Source organism: Conger conger, chromosome 5 (assembly GCF_963514075.1).
Source record: "Conger conger chromosome 5, fConCon1.1, whole genome shotgun sequence".
Taxonomy (NCBI): Eukaryota; Metazoa; Chordata; class Actinopteri; order Anguilliformes; family Congridae; genus Conger; species Conger conger.
In genome coordinates this window covers 45,233,158-45,253,797 of record NC_083764.1, presented here as the reverse complement: position 1 = coordinate 45,253,797, position 20,640 = coordinate 45,233,158, and the positions used below count along the sequence as shown (strand labels likewise).

Below are 20,640 nucleotides of genomic sequence, written 5' to 3'. Positions count from 1 at the left end.
TGCCATTTTGGATTTAATACAACCAACTATTTTCATTAGTTTGATATACTGGAACCAAGCTGGGGCTGTTGGGAAGTGTCAAATTCCATCATCCATGACCAAGAGCAGGGCTGGCCTAACCCTGTTCCTAGAAATCCTGTAGGCTTTCACTAACCTTAGCAAAGCACACTTAATTCAAAAGCTAGAGATCTTGTTTAGCTAGATTCAGGCATGTTAAGGTTGGAATGAAAACCTACAGCAGGTAGGCAGGTCTCCGGGAACAGGGTTGGGCAACAGGAACAGAGATCACCAGGGACAGGTTGCAGTATGACAGTTCTCATTAATGGATGTTTAAAAAAGTTGTTAAAAATGGTCACACACAATAAATGAAACTTCTAACAAACATTAACTTTAATAACCAACTGTAGCATGTAGCCTCGTCTCCCAGTTGCCGATTATAGTACATCACTGTTAAAAGCATGACCCCCCCTATTGCAAACGGTAATTAGTATATTGACATAAAAAATACATTTTATACATGAAAAGGCTATTTACAAACGCTGAGAAAGATTTCCATGGTCAGATGGGCATTCTGAGGAGCGCACATTCAGTCAGCAGGGCGAGGACAGAGGTCATCATGTCACTGCTTGTAATCTGAAAGAAGGGAAAACCGCGTAAAACATCACCACTCGGCACACTTTTGTACTTGTATTCAGCACACCAGAACACTTTATTTGACAGACTACTGAAATATTTTATTTTAATCTTCTAACGAGGCTCTTCAATAGCCTGCAATACGTTTCCCATCAGGAAGTCTCATTGCTGTTTACAGGCCACCAGGACCCCTGGGAGACTTCCTTGAGGACACTCGGAAGTCCTCCCAGAGAATGGAATGGGACCCATGTTGGATGATTTTAACTTTCACCTGTACAGCCCTCAGGTACCCGGTTTCCTCTCCCCATGTCACACAGCAGGCAATTACATTAGATAAAATGCTACTCGCTCGTCACTAGAATATACTCCTAGCCAGATGTATGCAGAGCAGACGTTATAATGTAGTTGCTTGCACACTGAGAAGGACCTTGACTAGGACTTCTTTAGCAGTACTGGTCAGAGAACCTCTTAGCTGTCTTGGATTGTGCGTCCAGAGGTGAGGTCACCACATGCTTGTTTTGCCACCCCACATTACAAAATAAGGAACCACCGTCGATAAAGCAAAGGTACACAAAGGTCCACACCCAGAAACAGCCCAAGCAGTTTTTAATAACAAATACAAGCAGACATAAAGCTATTGGGCAGAAGTGAGAATAGGCACAGGTTGCCAGTGTATCATAGTAATGACTGAGCATGTTTGTTTTATAATATTTTCAAGGTGAAAATCCTGCATAGTATGCCCATAAAGCATGATCTTACCTTGATCTTTCCATCCAGATGAGCAGACCCTAGAGAGGTAGACACCTCAGTTAAGGTCCCAGCTGACAGGTAGATCCTGAAATGGCGGAAAAAATGGGATTCCAGCCCTCTGAAGAAACGGCTGACCTCCTCAATGTCCACTGTGTCCCTCAGGTTGCTCTCTTGCCGAATGCTGTTCCACAGTTCCCAGGTGTCCTGTGGGTGGACGGTGTAAGAGACATCCAGAGGTGGTTGAGCAGGGACTCTCCATGCTAACTTCAGGTAGCGGATGTTAATGTCAGGGTGGCACCCAATCCATAGGGCAGCTAACCACTCAAGGTTAGTGGAGTTGATGCCCAAAGGGCCAAAGTAGCAGTCAAATGTCCTCTCAAACCAGGACTTGACCAAGGCAGTGAGAGACTCGGCCCCACTGGCACCAAACAGAGGCAGGCAGGTGAAGTCAGGGGGCAGGGACCTTAAGTACTCCACATCACCACTGACACAGCTCAGCCACCCACTCCACACCACCTTGGCGGCTTCCCCTTGTGCAGCAAAAGCAGGCTTTGACTGGATCTAAAAGTGGATAATGTGCAGGAAAAATACTTAGTTTAAAAAAAAAACACAACATTGCACTGTAACATTAGATTAATATATATTTGTAGCATTAGAATATTTGACAAAAATATCAACATTTGTTGTAAATGGTTTTAAACAAATTCTTATCAAAGGCAAACAGGTCATCTTGCACATGCTTTACTTAAGGCCATTATATTTGACGTTGTATAGTGATATCAATATTCACTGTGTATGCAAAGCTAATCTCAGACTTCTTTTTAAACATGTTCCCTCATAAATGAAGCTATTTCCATTTCACCCAGTAGATGAGCTGTTGAACTGTAAAGGCAAAGTACTGTTGGCACATAAGCAGAATACTCCTACCTGTATTAAAACGGTCACGGCATCATCTTCAGTTTCTGCCAGTCCAAGGACCGCGGTAAAAACTACTTTGAAACCAAGTTCTTGACCAACTTCCACAGCAACGCCCTGTTGTTTTTCAGTCACTATGAACGCCGCTAATTGTTTTGAGTAAGACTGAAGCTGAGTATGTCTGAACTGATATAAGGGTGTAACGTAGGAAAGCGTCCATTCTTTTTTCACAATGAGACCGATGTGTTCAGGGTCAACTTGTTCCTGCAAAGAAAACCAAACCAAACCAGGAAGACAATAATTACTGCCTGCATTAGCTAAGACAATAACAAACATGAATAGTGGCAACGGCTGGCTACTTGTTATTTCCCTGTGGCTATTATCCAAAATAGTAGCACAGCTGCTATGAAAGTTATTTGAGTAGCCTTTATTGAGCTTGTCAAAATCCAATTTAGCACCTTTGAGTGCGATTCAGTTTCAATACAAAGTTACAGTGCAAAAACGACCAGCACACCCAGGGGCTGGTATATTCTGCTATACATCTAGTTTGCTAGTTCAGGGAAGTAAATCTCTGTACTTACTGTAAGGTTGCGCGGTCTGGGGATCCTTCGGTTGGTCGGTATTCGTACAGCAGTAAACTGACTCGATGTGCACCCTAAATTAGATGTTAATTCAACGCCAAGACTTCGGCGTGAAAATCCATAACTCTTGTTTCTTCTGTGCGGCGCAGTCTGATTTCTGGGCGTCGTAACGTTAGTCAGGCTAAAAAAAAAAAGGACATCGTTCTGTTAGATGACAGCTGGCTCATTTCAAGATCAAGCAAGAATGTTTAAATTCAGCTAGCTATAGCCAACGTTAATATTAAAGGATACAGTAACATATTAATCGAGCTAACGATATAACCTGCAATTTCTTAGGTTACATTCGTTTGCTTGCTCCAGCTAGGTTCAACTTGATTGGTATCATTTCATCCGCAAGCAGCAAACTCATTTGTGGTGAGCAACCTCAGCTAGGTTAACAAAGACATTAGCTAGAGATTTATGCAGATGTTTTTTTTTTATCCGATCGCACTGTGATATTATGCTACCGTTTCATGCGTTATCTTGCGAAAGTATTTCGGAATATCCACATTAAAAAGTAACTCGCGTTACCTGACTCGCGTCTCCATGACTGACGAAAAGAAAAAAAACAGCGCAACTAAAACCGGAAACGAATTTGAACAACGCGCGTTCCCATCAGGCATCGGGAAACAACCAGGCCAAACTAACAAAGTATGGAATGAAAGACCTCAGTCGTCGTACATCCGACTTTGATAGCTAAAAGTACCAGTTGCAGCGTTCGTGATGTCAACAACTGTGTCCACTCGAACAGCTAATTAACGTTAGCTATAGCTACATATATAGTCAACGTTCATTTAGCATATAATATATTATATATGTCTAAAGAATATATGTTTTGACGTCCAATCGATTCTGTCTGGGTGTGATATATATAGTCTAGGTAGATTTGCTAAATTTGTCCAGGAAGGACCTCTATACATCACATGCTCTTGAAGAAACATGTCAGTGTTTAGTTAGCTAGTGTATACTGAAGTATTTGGTCAAGTAAACCTCATAGCATCTTCGCAGAACAATGTCCTTAAAATTCGGAGTGTTGCTTCAGAGGTTTCTAAACGCTACCAGGTGGTCGCAGCCTCTAAGGTTGTCTTCGAGAGGAATACATGTTCGTTTAACTAGAAATCCGGTGTCTTTCACGAAACACAGAAGCATTCCCTGGGTTTGCAGTCACTACAGATTATCCGACAGTACACGTACAGGTATCTATCCAGCAAGGAACTTTTTTTAATTAATGTGTTTACAAATTAAACACGAGACATGGCCTTATTAAACTCTGTGACATGTATCGTCAACTAAACGTTAATTTTGAGTTTAGGGTAACATGAATTCAGAAGAGGAGTAAGACTAATGTCAGTTATTGAACGTTCCACGTATGCGAAGCCAGATGAGTGACCCAGTTGCTGATGTCAGTGTATATAACCCGTGTTTTGTATTCTATGTATAAGAAAGGACCATACAGAGCTATATGCGCTGCCGATCTTGATAAACCCGCATTGTTGTCTGCTTTTGGCAGGACACAGCAGTTTCTCGCCCAGGACTCACGCCTGTGCGGAACTCCGCCCCAAAGATGTTGGAGAGGAGGTGACCCTGTGTGGGTGGGTCCAGTATCGTAGGTAAAGAAAGACGTACAGACAGCTTTCGTGTGCTGTAGCTCCCCTTATTAATTTATTTCTGGATTCATCATGCTTTATTTTCGCATTTATAGACACTCGTCGTTACTGAAATGAAATATCTTCTGCGTATGAATGAGTAAACTAAACAAGTTGCCAAAGTTAATCTTCTGTCTGCTGTCAGCCAGTGCTTTAGCTCAACGTGTCATCATCATCTACAGTCATCTGAGTGCACATGAATGAATCATATCTGCTTGTGTTGTGATAATTGCCATGTTCCCATCCATCCCATCCCAGCACAGTACTTGTTTCATTCAATTTTTGTCCCACAAAGTAATATTAGTTTCACATTTTATTATTTTTTCAAATAGACATGACTTGTTTGTCATCCTGAGGGATTTCAGTGGTCTGGTACAACTCCTTATCCCACAAGATGAGGTACTGAAAATAACCTTGTTTCCCCAAAATGTACAAATATGGTGTTTACATTGTTCATTGTTAATGTAATTGTTAATTATTTCTTAATTATGTTAAATTATGTTGAACTTTTTATTTACGGTTAATTCTTTTTACATTTTTGACTGGTTTTAATCCATAGATAACGGCAGCAATAAAAATCTTTATTTTTGGTCAAATGGCCTATTCTTATGTATTCTTCTATAGTCTTTAGTTCATTTGAAGAGCTCCCTCTGTGGTTTGCCACTTGAGTCCGTAGTCAAGGTAACCGGAGAGGTCATCCATCGACCACCAGGGCAGGAGAACAAGGTCAGTCTCAAGTGTCTGATTTTCAGGTGAAAAATTAGAATAGGAACCTTGGTGGAGACCTTTAATGTATAAGTGCATATAATAAAATATGAATGTACAAATAAGATAAATTACCAAATGTTTTGATATTGGTCTCAAAATAGAAAAGGGAATGCTTTTCACTTCTGAATACTGATGCAACTTTCAGCCTGATTGTTTAATGACAGTGGACTGAATGACTGTTTTCTTCCCATTTCTTATGGTTCATTGGCTTTCTTCTTCTGTTCTGTATTCTTGTGTGGTACTGCTACTTAGGCGATGGCCACTGGAGCAATTGAAGTCAGTGTTCGGAGCCTTGAGGTCTTAAATGAATGCAAACAGTTGCCATTTGAAATCAAAGACTGTGTAAAAGTAAGTATTATGAATATTCACTGCACATGAAGGAATGTTGTATTTGTTACTGTGTGTAGAAATGCACTGAATGGATTCAGCCACTATATATTTTTTAAATGTAAAAATACAACTATGGTCTAATAGTACCTTTTTACTAAACACCTTCAACCAAATATTAAAATGTCAACTCTTTCGTCTTCCTTTGTTTATTGTTCTATATAGAATATTTAATCATTATACTCAGCAGTACTTTCACACAGGTCTTTATTTGTATTCTGCAGAAGTCTGAATCCCTGCGTATGCAGTACCGCTACCTGGACCTTCGTTCTCCTCAAATGCAGTCCAACCTTAGGCTCAGGTCTCAGCTAGTGATGAAAATGAGAGAGTATCTTTGCAATATACATGGTAAGTATGTTGCTAAATAAAAATACTTCGAAAATGTCATTGTTTACATGTCTAACTGATATATTCGTTTTGTATTATAGGATTCATTGACGTTGAAACCCCCACTTTATTTAAAAGGACCCCTGGAGTAAGTGTTTCCACATTTGTGCAGTGTGCACTCCACAGCTGCTGCAGTGACTTGTGCCGCGGGTACAATGACACACTGCTTGCTGTTTTTGCCTTTATTATTTGTGTGTTTTAGTCATTATTTCCTATTTTTTTTAAAGAGTGTTGAGGAGTGGTGTCTGATCTGGAGTTATATTTTTAGGGTGCAAGGGAGTTTTTGGTGCCATCTAGGGAACCTGGCCGATTTTACTCTCTCCCGCAGAGTCCACAGCAGTTTAAACAGCTGCTAATGGTGGCTGGCCTCGACAGGTAAACATGGCAGCTGTCATTTGAAATGTATTTTGAATGATGAAATGAAAATAGTAATAATTAATTATAATAATAATAGTTGCTGTTGTTGTTTTGTTTGTTAAAGAGAGAATCTCATGGGCTTAAGAGAATATGAGTTTGAGATACAGTGAACAACTTGCGAGTTAATGCAAATTAATGAATCTGCTTTGTTTTATTCAGAGGTATTGCTGAAAATTTCTCTTTCACTCTTGAGCTTTTTAAACCTGTCTGATTCTCACTTGTTTATTCTGTCTCAGGTATTTCCAGGTGGCTCGCTGCTACAGAGATGAGGGTTCCAAGCCAGACAGACAGCCTGAATTTACACAGGTGATTTACTCATTCACTCACTATAATTCAAGTAATGCGACAAGTGGGTTAGTCAGGTATTGCAGTGATTCTGTAATCAATGTAATGTGGTAACTTCTGGCTTCTTGAGAAAAAGTTCTGCAGTCAGTTGCAGAGCTGCAATGGTTTTCCAGGAGAATGAGTCACAATATACCTGGATCCGTTCTACAGGTGGATATTGAGATGTCCTTTGTGGATCAGATGGGGATCCAGACTCTGGTAGAGGGTTTAATCCAGCACTGCTGGCCTGAGAAGATGGGCCCTGTCTCCCTGCCCTTCCCCTCCCTCACTTACGCTGAGGCAATGAGAGAGTACGGTGTGGATAAACCTGACACCCGATTCGGAATGAAGGTACGCTGTGGTAATTATAACATCGCTATAGCCCTAATATCCATTCTTCCAGTGACTAAATATTGGTTTACCGGTATTGTACCTACTCATACTTCATTCAAAGCTTCAAAAATTAAACCAAAAAAAGTTTTCATTTAAAACTGAACTAAGCCCTCTTGTAAGTAGATAACTTCATATAGTAATGCACACACCTTTGGCAGGCCAATAACACCAAGCTTATACTGTAGTACTTTATGGAAAGCATTGGCTGTTGTGACGTGTTATTAATGTTTTCTATGAACGCAGCTTGTGGATGTCACTGAAGCACTGTACGGCACAGAGGTGGGGTTCCTGAGGGACGCTGTCACTCACCCTGAGGGGTGTGTCCAGGCTATCTGTGTGCCTGGTGGAGCAGTGAGTACATGAAAGATCTGGGGGTCTCGATCAGAGCAGCCAATCCCTATGAACTGGAACAATGTATGAAATTGGTGTTTGAAGTTGACATTTGTTTTGTTCATTGTCAGAAACATTTGCAGAACAAGGATTTGGAATTCATTAGACAAACAGCCAAGACTCACTTCAACCAGGCAAGTATTCTGTCATGTTAAGAAATAGACATGCAGCTTTTAAAAACGTAATGTTACAGTGGTCCTCAAAAGAACTGCTGGGCAGCTTGTCCTCTTGAGGTACGGTCCTGCAGGGATAGGCGCATGGTTTGATGTGAAATTTTGAGCGTGCCGGTGCCAACTGTGAGTCATCCAGGGAAGGGAATATCCGGTCAGGTGGGATGACCGTGTTTGATCACACTCCAGCTACGCCCGTTAGTTCATCAGACTGCTACAAATCCATCTGCTGCACAGAAAGCATTTTCCCCTGACTCATGTCTGCACCAGCCTGACTTGCAAACTGCAGTGCGATTAAAAAGTTACATTTGAAAAATACACCTTAGACGGCTGTGGAAACTCATGATCAGGACAGAAAATGACTTTGAATACATCATTATAAAACAATTAAAGCATTATCTTTTGTTAAATCCAACAGTAATAATGTTTTGTTTATTTGTTTTTCTAAAAACATTTTTTTTATTTTTATCCCCAGCTTATTTCCACTATTGTCGTGTCCTCCTCTACAGTCACCCAACGTCCACACAGTCAACTCTGATGTTATCTTTTCTCTTGAAATGAAAAGTCACATACAGCCTACTCCAAGTGGTGTTTACAAGGCACTTGGTGGGGCAGAAGCCTGATTTCCCCCCGTTTAAACAGCGAGTGACTGGTGTTTTCTTTGTTAAAACAGGAACTGAGCTTGGTTGTGCTGAAGGCTGACGGCTCATGGAAATCTCCCCTAAGCAAACACTTGCCTGACTCTGTGAAGCAGCAGCTGCTTCAGAAGACACATGCTGAAGCTGGTGACCTGCTGCTTCTGGCTGCTGGTGCAGCAGAGAGAGTGGTGAGCTAGTTCACCACACCTTTGCTCCTCTGTAACTCGATAGGAGCTCCCAATCGTGCTGAAAATACTCCATGCACAGTAATCTGTCGAATGTTGCCTGGAGATTGTGGCTGCGGCAAAAGTAGCATGTTGATCTTAATTCCCAGTAGGTCTTGTTTTTAGAATGACCCTGTATTCTGCAATGGAACATGAGGAAGGGCAAAGCTATGGCTGAAGCTAGTTTTACAGCATATCCCTGCTGGTCTACTGTACATGACCTTTGGTTCCCCCCTCGCTAGCGCCCCCTCCTGGGGAAAGTGAGGCTGCAGTGCGCAGAGCTGCTGGAGGCCCAGGGAGTAGCCGTGCGAGACCCTTCGGCCTTCCACTTCCTGTGGGTGGTGGACTTCCCCCTGTTCCTTCCCCGAGAGGAGGACCCAGAGCAACTGGAGTCTGCCCACCACCCCTTCACCGCACCCCACCCTGACGATACACACCTCCTGTACTCTCAGCCAGACAAGGTCAGAGCAGCCACTCTTACCAGACCTGCAAACCAGTGTTACAACGGACCAATTATCACTTTTACAGGCTTTTTCACTAAAAGGTATCAGAGGAACCATAGGGACAGTAAATTAACATTTTAAATTGTAAGGTCATAAATATGCAATTTCTGTTGTTCTTGACTGAACATTCCAATGCTGATGTAACTGTGAGTACTGGTGATTGAAAGCAGTGGGATCGTAAAATCACCCAAAAAACGACTCTACAAAGGGTTAAGTTGATCAGAACAAGGGAACTGAACACTTTCACTGCACGTGATTCCAAGGTTTGTTTGTTTTAATAGTGCAAATGTAAGAATATGTTGCACTCGACAAAGGATAACTGACAATTTTAACGCAAAATACTTTTTATCTCCAATTATTACTGAGATAATTACAATCAACCATGTCTCAATATGAGTAGAGCGCTTTCTCTGTAAGAAATCACCCACTCAGTAATGTTCGTTTAACACAGCCCAGACATTGTCTGGTTACCATGGATACACATGCCCACAGAAAGGTTAAGGGCGGGTGCAGGTGTCTGATTTTTTCATTAGCTTCTGCCGCCTCCTGCCATTTCTTCAGGTCCGCAGCCAGCATTATGACCTGGTTTTGAACGGAAGCGAGATCGGAGGGGGATCGATCCGTATTCACAGGGCCTCCATGCAGCAGTATGTCCTGGAAAATGTCCTGAAGGTAACTGCAGGCTAATGACCTGGCCGCATATACTGACCTCCACTGCGCACCTCAGCTAATTGCCTACATCCTGATTGAAACGCAATCATCAAACCCTAAACTCTCAGGGACACAAGTGATGGTTGTACTTGACTTGCCCCCTAGTGGAGAATCAGGTTGCCTGCAGCAGTCAATATCACAGCGACTCTCCATCCTCCAATTCAAACCAAGAACCTGCCTGTTTTTGCTCCAGCATAGTTCCATCAATCCAGACTCACATCTCTTAGCGCAAAAATTTGCTGATCTTCAGCCACTGCTAAGTTCCTTGTGAACTCAGAGCTTAGTAACATGGCCGTTAGTAATATGGCAGCAGGCAAGAAGCTGTCCCTGACTTCTGAACACCATAAGCTTCACAACTACTGTTTGTTGGGAAGGTTAAAATATATGTAAAAACTTATTTAGGAGTTAAATGTTGTTTGCCGTTATTGTGTATTCCGACATTTCAGCCAGTTTGAATGATGTCAGTTCACTCCCACTTGGAGCAACTCGGAGCTGAAATGATACCTGACTTTCCGACCTGCAATTCCGGGTACAAGCCTTTCCACTGAATCTTTTTCGGTCAAAAGGTCATAATTATGAGTTTCCGAGGTACCTGGAACACAGCGTCAGTACTTAGTTGTTTGTACATGGTGCATATATTGGTAAAGGTCTTTGACTCTGGCTGAAATAAGTACTTTTCAGTATTCAGTTATGTTTGAAAAAATGTTTCTTACAGTATTGTTTCATGCTTGTTTTTACAATTGTTTTGTTTTTTTAACATTACTCCATACACTGTCCTGTAAGTTACTCAAGATAAGGCCGTCTGCTAAATCAGTTTAAATGTCTTCTACTTGCAGGAGGATGCCTCCCTGCTCTCTCACCTCATGGAGGCGCTCGACTCCGGGGCCCCTCCGCACGGAGGGATCGCATTAGGTAGAGCGTCTCTGGGTGTATCTCTGACAAACATCGAAATTCGAATTCAATGCATGAAATGAACTGAAATCGAGTCCGTTAACTGAAAAATCCTCACTGAACATTATGAGCCTTAATGAATTGACATCATTCATTCACTGAAATGAAATTGACGGCAACGCTGCTATGCAAAGGAAGTTAAGACTAGTGAAACACACCGTCTCCCATTTAAAACAAATTGCTGCTTCTGGTTGCCCTTTACTTTACAGTCTGACTGCAGGAGCAAAGTCAGTCAGCTCACCTTTTAATACCCTCATTGTCTTGGTTTATAATTTATGAATTAACCTTTATAGAACCTATTTATACAGGGTAGGTTACCTGAGCCTACAGTGCATCCGGAAAGTATTCACAGCGCTTCACTTTTTCCACATTTTGTTATGTTACAGCCTTATTCCAAAATTGATTAAATTCCTCCAAATTCTACACACAATACCCCATAATAACAATGTGAAAAAAGCTTTTTTGAGATTTTTGCAAATTTATTAAAAATAAAATACAAAGAAATCACATGTATGTAAGTATTCACAGCCTTTGCCATGAAGCTCAAAATTGAGCTCAGGTGCATCCTGTTTCCACTGATCAACCTTGAGATGTTTCTACAGCTTAATTGGAGTCCACCTGTGGTAAATTCAGTTGATTGGACATGATTTGGAAAGGCACACACAAATTCTCTGGTCTGATAGGACAAAGATTGAACTGGCGTGAATGCCAGATGTCATGTTTGGAGGAAACCAGGCACCGCTCATCACCTGGCCAATACCATCCCTAGGAAGGAACTGGGAGACTAGTCAGGATTGAGGGAAAGATGAATGCAGCAATGTACATCCTGGATGAAAACCTGCTCCAGAGCGTCTTGACCTCAGACTGGGGTGACGGTTCATCTAATGGGACAACGACCCAAAGCACACAGCCAAGATATCAAAGGAGTGGCTTCAGGACAACTCTGTGAATGTCCTTGAGTGGCCCAGCCAGAGCCCAGACTTGAATCCGATTGAACATCTCTGGAGAGATCTGAAAATGGCTGTGCACCGACGCTCCCCATCCAACCTGATGGCGCTTGAGAGGTGCTGCAAAGAGGAATGGGCGAAACTGCCCAATGATAGGTGTGCCAAGCTTGTGGCATCATATTCAAAAAGACTTGAGGCTGTAATTGCTGCCAAAGGTGCATCAACAAAGTATTGAGCAAAGGCTGTGAATACTTATGTACATGTGATTTCTTAGTTTTTTATTTTTAATAAATTTGCATAAATTTCAAAAAAACTTCTTTCATGTTGTCATTATGGGGTGTTCTGTGTAGATTTTTGAGGAGAAAAATGAAGGCTGTAACATAACAAAATGTGGGAAAAGTGAATATTGTGCGGATGCACTGTATGTGCTCTCTTCCAGCAACTGCCTGTGAATGCCACCCGGGTAGCCTAACCTTAATTAGGAAAGCTATGCTTGATGTTTTGATTTGCTAATGACTGTTGTTTTGTTGCAATTTTCTCAGGATTGGACCGTCTGGTGGCCATTATGGTCGGCGCTCCCAGCATTAGGGACGTGATCGCGTTCCCCAAATCCTTCCGGGGTCACGACCTTATGAGTGGGGCCCCGGACTTTGCCTCCGAGGCGGAGCTGAGGCCCTACCACATTAGCGTGAACTTACCTGCAGAGGATCGTGGAGTCCGCGGTAACTAGCCGCCCAGACCTTATGGATGTTGTGTAGTCCTAATGAATGCCAGTTGGAAAATACTTTTGTATTATGTGATGCTATTTAATATGATTTCAATTAAATCCTATCATATTGGTTTTAGTTTTGTGTGTCATCAGTTTTTCTTGATGGAAATTTGTGGACCTCAATCTGACCAACAACTGTGGAATTTCTATTTTGGAAAAAGTTCGGAAATTGTACAAATCTTCCATTACGTTACATTACAGGCATTTAGCAGACGCTCTTATCCAGAGCGATGTACAATGAAGTGCAAATCGAACCCAGGGACAAGTGCGATGAGGACCCTAGAGGGAAGTACAGTCATTGTATGATCAGCACACAAGAGATTATTGAACTCTCCTTTTCTTCTGACCTCAAATCAGACTTCTTGCAACAGGGCTAACCAAATCTGGTGGCCTTCATAGTTGACGCTCCCAGAGTTAGAGATATGGTTGCATTCCCCTGATCCTTCTGGGGTCATGACCTCTTGAGTAGCACCCCAGACTTTGACAATGGAAGGCCGGAATATGTCTTAGTCCAGAAGTATGTTTTTGTGAAAATCCTGAATCAACAGGACTTTGCCAAAGACTTCTCACAAATGGTTGTTGATTTTAAGCTGAATATGTGCCTATGCATCCCATACATACCAATACAGTGTGTTTTTGTTGACCTGAAAGCAGACCATATGCCAATACAAGGATAGGAGCTCCAGAAGCGAGCCTCTTTAGTGATGACAAAATATCTAGCAGCCCAATGAAAGCAATATGTGGATTTGAAGGTAATTCTCCCCAAAATTATATTTTGATACTCAGTGGACCATCATCATGATCCTCATGAGCAGATTGCAAAAAGCTGTTTAATGCTGCGAAATGGCTCATTAAACTAAATCCCTTACATCCCTTCCATTATTGCTTTTTGGCCTGCAGTTTATCCAGGAAGAGAGCTTACTACGCTACCTAGCCAGCAAGACAAAAATTTAATTAATGTTGCTGTGTTTCAACAGTAAAACATACTTTTTAATAGCCAAAGTGAATTAAGACCAGATTAAATTCTTATCTAATGAGAAGTCAACAAGGCCTCTTGGTAACCACAAACAGTACAGTGGACCACAACACAGAGTAGATGCTTCTAGGGTGTGATTAATTAAATTTGTCTTTTTTCATAGCCAACATATGTGCGTACTGTTGTCAATAAAGGTGTTAGTTTTGCATTATATTGCCTGTAGATGTGGTCAGGGTATTACCAATATTTACAGATATAAGTACAAGATAAGTCAAAAGATATGCTGTTTTGTCTCCAGCACATATGTTAATGATTTAAATAGAATTATACAGGCAGCCGTGTGGTGTGTAGGTCTGTTCTGTCACTATCCACCAGGGGGCAGTGCTGACCTATTGTAAAGTACTGGATTTCAAGCTATTGTACATTAAAACAAATGTGTGATTTTCAGATGTCTGTAGGCATATTGGAGAACAAGGCTGCATTTATTTTGGTTATGTCGTTTTCAACCATGTTTGTTCCACATTTTAAATGATTGGTTTTATTTTTTAAATTATGTACAGTATGTACAGGATTCTACGTGGCAAATATTTATTTGCTGAATGTGTCCCATTGAAATTTTATTTAGTTCAATGAACAGCACTGCACCAAGTAACGTGCCCATTTGAAGCCATATATTTTCTTTTCAGAGAAGCACCCTGTATGCAATAGTCATTAAGAAAACGAGCTGTCTTGATGGGAGCAGTTTGACAGAGAGCAAATGGCAGCATTTAACATTCACAATGGAACACAAGCTCTATGGTGCATTAAAATATGATTTATCACCCGACTGTGAACTTTTATTAGCTGCGGTTTGGAAGACCGAAAAACAACAACAAACCAATCAAAGGAATCCACGGCGTGGCCTGTCACTGGGGTGCTATTTATGTCGGTTTGTAACAAAAGCGATACTTCGTTAGCTCATTTCAGGCTTCATGGAGGTATTTTGAAATGGTTTTCCACATTAGAAAAGACCAATTTAAAAACAACCCCATAATTTATTTTTATTTTATTGTTTGCATGTTTTTGTGAAGCAGGGCATTGTTTCCTTCAATAACAATCCCATGGACTGATTCCGAGCATATCACTGTAATTGGTCATTTGCCTTCATACACAAACTAGGGCGCTATTGTTTATGATAATGGTTGTGATAATGATGTTGCCATTGAATTTTGATCTTAATAATGGTTCCCATCTTGACTGTTTTGTTTGAGCTGCGTGTGATGTAGTCTTCACATCATTATCACCTGTCTAATGATTCTCAACAATGGTCCCATGGTCCTAACAGTCCGTCAGTCTTGGAAGCACATCTGGGGTTTCAATCATTGGCGGCATGCTGCCATGGCAAACCTAACATGCATATCTTCAGTAAATAGCCAGACCTATTTATGGTGAATTTCACATTTCCCATGTAAGTAGTATCCACTTTGTGGTAATGTATGTTGATTAGAATTAGCATGTAAGTAGGAGGTTGGACGGTACCATTATACCTCACCATTGGTTGAATCTCTTGGTATTATAGAATGAAGTTCAAGAAAGGCCTGCATCATTACATTACATTATTGGCATTTGGCAGACACTCTTATCCAGAGTTATGTACAGTTGATTAGACTAAGCAGGAGACAATAATCCTCCCCTGGAGCAATACAGGGGTAAGGGCCTTGCTCAAGGGCCCGACAGCTGTGCAGATCTTATTGTGGCTACACCGGGATTAGAACCACCAACCTTGCGTGTCCCAGTCATTCACTTTAACCACTACGCTACAGGCCGCACCAATTGGAAAGACCGTACAAATCAACGATATAAATTATCTGTGTGGTAAGAAAACACAAAAAACGTATTTCTGATACTGTGAGTAGCCTATCTAATATTAGCAATGACTGAAATGCGTTTTTGGAATGAGAAGAGCAGCTCTCCGTCTCTTTCTCCGAACCGGACCCATTTCTAAGGAATCGCAGTGTGAGAAATTATAGAATCGCTTGCTTGTTGTTTAACGCCATTCAAAATCCCTCACGTGACAAACAGGCTCCCGGACAACATCCCCGGCCAGGCGCCACGGGCTGCGAGGGAGCCGCGGTAATCCGACTTGATCCTGTAGTTTGGATTGCGGGACGTTTCGCTGGGCTCCACGCACAGTACAGTATGTGGATTAGAGCCAGGGGCGTAGTTTACTTCCTAATCCACAGCCCGTAGCAGACTGTGGGCAGGAGAGCAATAATGGAATAATGTAACCACCGCTGGCTGTGACCTGCTGTCTGCTAATCCACTTTTCTTCAACTCTGCCATTTGGCACTTTAATACACTTAAAACTGGTTTTACCAGCAGAAAATGGCTAAACAAAAATGAACCCCAGGCAAAGGGATAACCTGAAGTGGAAAGCACACACTTAGAAAACGGGCCTTAGGCAGATTTTCTGACTGCCTAGTTTAGTATAGTATGTCCAAATCAAGACTTTCCAATTCTCCATACTTTCTCTGCTCTCTCATTATTCTCATTGAAGGGGATTTGACATGGTGAAATACAAAAAGATGATTATCTTATTACAGTTTTTCTCAATTGCTCTGGACCGTTTCCCACAACATTTTTAATGTTCTAATAACTAGATGCATTTGCCAAAACATTTTATGCATACAGCTAGATAGATAGATTACATTACATTTTATTTAGCAGACGCTTTTATCCAAAGCTATGTACAAACACATCCATCCATCCATCATCTGCAATGGTTACCACTCAAGCTAATCATAACTCTGCCACTGCTGACAACAGCATAATTATGCATGGTTCTGGAGTACAGCAGTTAATTATCAGACTCCACAGCGATGGGCTGCTTTTTCATTCCCAGACAGAGACCCTCTGCACCTCATTATTCTCCCATAATTATGTTTTTAGATATAGCTCAGACTATAAATCTCCTAGAGGCATGCTGATTTTTTTTTTTTAAAGAAAAAGGAAAAAGAAAAACTCTGATGAGCAGTAATGTGAAATTTTTTTTTGATTATTCAAGCCACGTTGCATTATGAATTTCAGTAAGGCTTTCTGTTTTTCTATTTGAATGTATTGCGCCCCTTATTGTTGATGCTTAACATTCCTGAATTTAAAGAATGCAAACATTTCAAACTTATAAAGATGATACAAGGATGATACTTTTTCAAAATAGAGTTGAAATTTAGAATGATTGTTAGCGATCATTCCAGATTTATAAAGATGGTACATTAAAAAGAACTTGGGGGCATGCTGTTTCAAAATAGAATTGAAAGTTTGGATCCTTGTCAGTGATCATTCCAGAATTATAAAGATGGTACATTAATAAGAACACATGCTGTTTCAAAATAGAGTTGAAATTTGGGATTCTTGTTTGTGATATGTGAAAGAGAAGCAATGTATAAAAAGGGAAAATTAATTCTGAGACTCTACACAGCTCACAAAATAGAGGTCATGGCTTAACCATCAGCAGATGCACCAGGGGACCTTGTTTAGAGAGATGGCGTGCTTATTTAATTATTTGTCTCTCTGAACATAACACGCATGGGCCAAGGTTATATAAATGTCTGCATGCTGCCAAATAAACAAAGCAGTGCATCGTCAGGCACTGAAAGAATGACACCGAGGTGAACAACCAAGTCAGCAAAACAGGACGGTATTGTACAGATAATCAAGGCCACTCACCTCATGAAAGGTAATTAGTTATATTTTATGGTGAAAAGCCCTCTGATATTTATGGATCCAAATAAGATCGGCCATGCTTGCAGAAAGAACTGCCAACTACCATGGCCCTGTGAGTGTCATGGATTAAATGTGTTGTTTATGGTGAATGGCCCTATAAATTGAAAATGGTATATCCTTCATTCTCCAGGCAACTAATTTTGTGTGGGATCCATACTGTACATATAATGCTTACTCCTTCAAGAAAAGAGTGCTTTGAGTAAAGGCAGTCAGCACATTCCTTCTGAGGGGTATTTTATAGGTTAAATTAAAAGGTTTAACAGCTTTGTCAATGGATATAGAAATAAATAATGCAGTTTTGACAGCTTAACATACTGTATTTTTGTGCATATTTTTTGGGTTAGGTGTATGTGTGAATACAGGGTAGATTCTTAATGACGTACTTGATACTTGATGCATGGTAGACTAAACTGATTTAATGAAACAGAATCCCTCTTAGATTAATCCAACATGGAGATCAAAGAAACAGTAACAGGGGAGGAAGATTACTGAGAAGAGCCCCCCCCTTCTTTTTCTTGAAACGGAAACTGGACCCTCAGTAAAAGCAGAGGTACTCAGAGACTCTTTTGTTGGTAGAGTAATCCTTATAAGAGAACGCAAATTCCAGGAGATTAGGCCTTTCTACAGAGACCATGCTGGTTTCTTCGGGACATTTATTCTAATGAAGCTACAAACACTGCTTTACCAATGGAAATTGATAGGCCCTTCAAGATGGCTACAGGAGAGACTACGTGCTTCAATAACAAATACTAAATTTACAACACATAGCAGTTATGCTCCTGAGTAATTCTATTGAAAATATAAATACTGTTGGCTTCTAAACCATACCTTCAAGACAAAGATCAGATAAAATAATGCGGCAGTTTTTGTGACTATCATGAATGCAACATTTTCCCCTCATTTTCCTTGCCCCGCCTGCCTAGACAACAGTCTGTTACCTATGCCTAGATAAATAGATAGATAGACAAACAGATCCATCCATTCATCATCTGCAATGGTTACCACTCAAGATAATCATAACTTTGCCATCGCTGAAAACAGCATAATTATGCATGGTTCTGGAGAGAGGCAGTTAATTATCAGACTCAAACAGCGATGGGCTGCTTTTTCATTCCCAGACAGAGCCCTGATTGTCAGTGATCATGGCCAAAATCCAAAATTGCACGCAGTTCCCCAGCCATTTTGACACAGTTCAAGTCACACTTATTCAACTTTATGAATGGAATATATTGGGTTATATTAATAAAGCTGCTGCATTGGCTTTGGAAGATTCTAGAAAGCAGGGGCTTGGAGCAGAACCTGTATAATACACCTCAACATCCCTATGTGCCTTTCATCCTTCACTGTGTACAATGGGAATACTGCTGTGTCTGTGTGTGTCTGTGTGCATCTATTTAACGCGGTCGAATGGGCATTTGCAGTGGCGACGTCAAAGCTCAGCGGGAGAGGAGTACACTCTTTTATGCTCCGGTTGTTCCAGGCAGCCATGGCACTTCCTTTCCAGGAGAGCAGAGGTAAACGGGGGGCAGTTGGACCACAGGCCAGGGGAGCAGAGCATGTCTGTGAAAGGGTCGGGGGGTCCCCGGGAGAACGGACAAGCAGAAGGCCATGGCCGCCTGCTGCAGTGAATTTCCGGGGAATTACAGGACCGCCGCTTTCCGCTCCGGCCTCCTGCATGTGCGTGGTGGGTCACATGACGAGCTGATGACGGCCGGTGTTCTAGGTGAAAAATCATTTTGGGCCTGGCCCCCACTGGGAGCATTTGGTAAATGGTAAATGGTTGGCATTTATATAGCGCCTTTATCCAAAATCATACACACACTCACACACACACACACACCGACGGCGATCGGCTGCCATGCAAGGTGCCGACCAGCTCATCAGGAGCATTTGGGGGTTAGGTGTCTTGCTCAGGGACACTTCGACACAGCCCGGGCGGGGGATCGAACTGGCAACCCCCCGACTGCCAGACGACTGCTCTTACTGCCTGAGCCATGTCGCCCCCATTTCAGTTCTTTGCGTCACTTTGCTAACTCCCCTGCCTGGAGAGTCGCTGCCTGCAGCTGAAGATATCCCCTCAGAATCCCCCTCTCAGGCCCTTAGCCGAGGCACTCTGGAGTACTGAAACACAGTCATCAGTGGGGTGAGAAAGCCATATCTGGAGGATATGCCAGTGTTCCTGCCTTACTGTAGGGGCTCTAACTGAGCTCTCTCTCACACTCTCTCTCTCTCTCTCACTCACTTTTTCTTTCTTTCTTTCTTTCTTTCCCTCTCTTTCTGAGGAAAGTTCCTTTCTTCAAGAATTATCATAAATCTTTCCCGTCAAAGATAGTCACCTCGGCCATCTTTCCTGTTAAATATAGTCACCATAACCTTGACAGTATCCCCTTGAACTCAGTTTTGAGTTGGTGTAGAAAATACAAAGTAGTTGATAACTAGTTTTAGCTGGCACACTGCATCATTTATTTTAATAACAACCACAGAAGACTTGCTTTAAATAAAGGCCATCTCAGTCAACTCATCAAAAAAACATTTTACTTCTTGAAAACTATAGTTTAGTAAATACCACATGGAAATACTGCTTCTCAAAACAGCCCTGGATGCAATATGCTCAATATAATTTAAAATGTATTATGGGAAGTATGTACAGCTCAGGGTTCAATTCAATTCAATTCAATTTGTTTCACACTTTTCGCAGAAGACTGTCCTAAAGGCACATTTCAGAGTACAGAAGGAAAGAAGAATTAGAAATATCAGCCAAGAGCCCTAAGCCCCCAAAAAGCATGTGAGGTAAACTCCCTATTGGGGAGAAACTCTCTAACTGTGGCAAGAAAAAACTCCCCAATGGGAAGAAATCTCAGCTGACCTATAGGTTGTGATGGTAACATTTGACGTACTAGTAGGTAAGCTTGAAACTGCATATGGAGGGATGTAGAGTATGGAGTTCAGAGGGTAGGGGGGATGAATCTGTGGTGCTTCTCTCAAAATAGGCGTGACTATGCGATAAATGGATGGAGAAATACTACAAATAATGATTTAAAAAGAAACCTGTGGTTGAACCTACATGCATCCATAGTAAGCATCTTTAGCATAGTACAGCTCTAAATACTTATAAAACATTAAATACGGTTGGTTACATTTTTACAAATGGTGATTTAACCATGATCATTTGTCATAAATCCACCGTTTCTATGTACAGATATCAAGTCTTGGAACAAAACAGTGATGCCCTGAAACAAGTCTGACAAGTAATATCCTGTAGAATGATCTACTTCTCAAATAAAACCCACTACTACTACAATACTTACAACCTGACTATGTGGCAGTGCTATTCCAAATAAATTGCTGTCTGGATGTAC

The 20,640-nt window shown here is 41.4% G+C and overlaps 2 protein-coding genes across 4 annotated transcripts; one reads left to right on the top strand and one right to left on the bottom strand.

The window, feature by feature from the left end:
* cenpl (centromere protein L) lies at positions 1-3,570 on the bottom strand. Of its 2 annotated transcripts, XM_061241180.1 has the most exons (6): positions 3,450-3,570; positions 2,880-3,060; positions 2,311-2,562; positions 1,519-1,944; positions 1,393-1,421; positions 1-633 (listed from the first exon to the last, which is right to left on the bottom strand). In XM_061241180.1, the coding sequence occupies exons 1-6, from the start codon at positions 3,539-3,541 to the stop codon at positions 615-617; spliced, it is 999 nt and encodes a 332-aa protein (XP_061097164.1). In that variant the 5' UTR covers positions 3,542-3,570; the 3' UTR covers positions 1-614. The 2 variants fall into 2 exon arrangements, with proteins under 2 accessions (XP_061097164.1, XP_061097163.1); XM_061241179.1 differs by having other exon boundaries at positions 1,393-1,944.
* Positions 3,571-3,791: 221 nt separating this feature from the next.
* On the top strand, positions 3,792-12,619 carry dars2 (aspartyl-tRNA synthetase 2, mitochondrial). Of its 2 annotated transcripts, none has more exons than XM_061241176.1 (17): positions 3,792-4,114; positions 4,429-4,528; positions 4,897-4,963; positions 5,234-5,290; positions 5,585-5,680; positions 5,944-6,067; positions 6,148-6,194; positions 6,375-6,481; positions 6,760-6,829; positions 7,019-7,198; positions 7,484-7,591; positions 7,702-7,764; positions 8,474-8,626; positions 8,905-9,123; positions 9,727-9,837; positions 10,713-10,788; positions 12,317-12,619. In XM_061241176.1, exons 1-17 carry the CDS (start codon positions 3,931-3,933, stop codon positions 12,502-12,504), a joined length of 1,950 nt encoding a protein of 649 aa, XP_061097160.1. In that variant the 5' UTR covers positions 3,792-3,930; the 3' UTR covers positions 12,505-12,619. The 2 variants fall into 2 exon arrangements, with proteins under 2 accessions (XP_061097160.1, XP_061097159.1); XM_061241175.1 differs by having other exon boundaries at positions 5,189-5,290.
* Positions 12,620-20,640: the final 8,021 nt, after the last annotated feature.

Coding starts and splice junctions, on each gene's coding strand:
- cenpl (XM_061241179.1), bottom strand. CDS start 3,541: ATGCCTGATGGGAACGCGCGTTGTTCAAATTCGTTTCCGGTTTTAGTT. Junction 2,563..2,879: donor CCAGACCGCGCAACCTTACA/GTAAGTACAGAG, acceptor TTTTCTTTGCAG/GAACAAGTTGACCCTGAACA. Junction 634..1,392: donor ATCTGGATGGAAAGATCAAG/GTAAGATCATGC, acceptor CCCTTCTTTCAG/ATTACAAGCAGTGACATGAT.
- dars2 (XM_061241175.1), top strand. CDS start 3,931: ATGTCCTTAAAATTCGGAGTGTTGCTTCAGAGGTTTCTAAACGCTACC. Junction 4,964..5,188: donor TCCTTATCCCACAAGATGAG/GTACTGAAAATA, acceptor ATTCTTCTATAG/TCTTTAGTTCATTTGAAGAG. Junction 5,291..5,584: donor CACCAGGGCAGGAGAACAAG/GTCAGTCTCAAG, acceptor ACTGCTACTTAG/GCGATGGCCACTGGAGCAAT.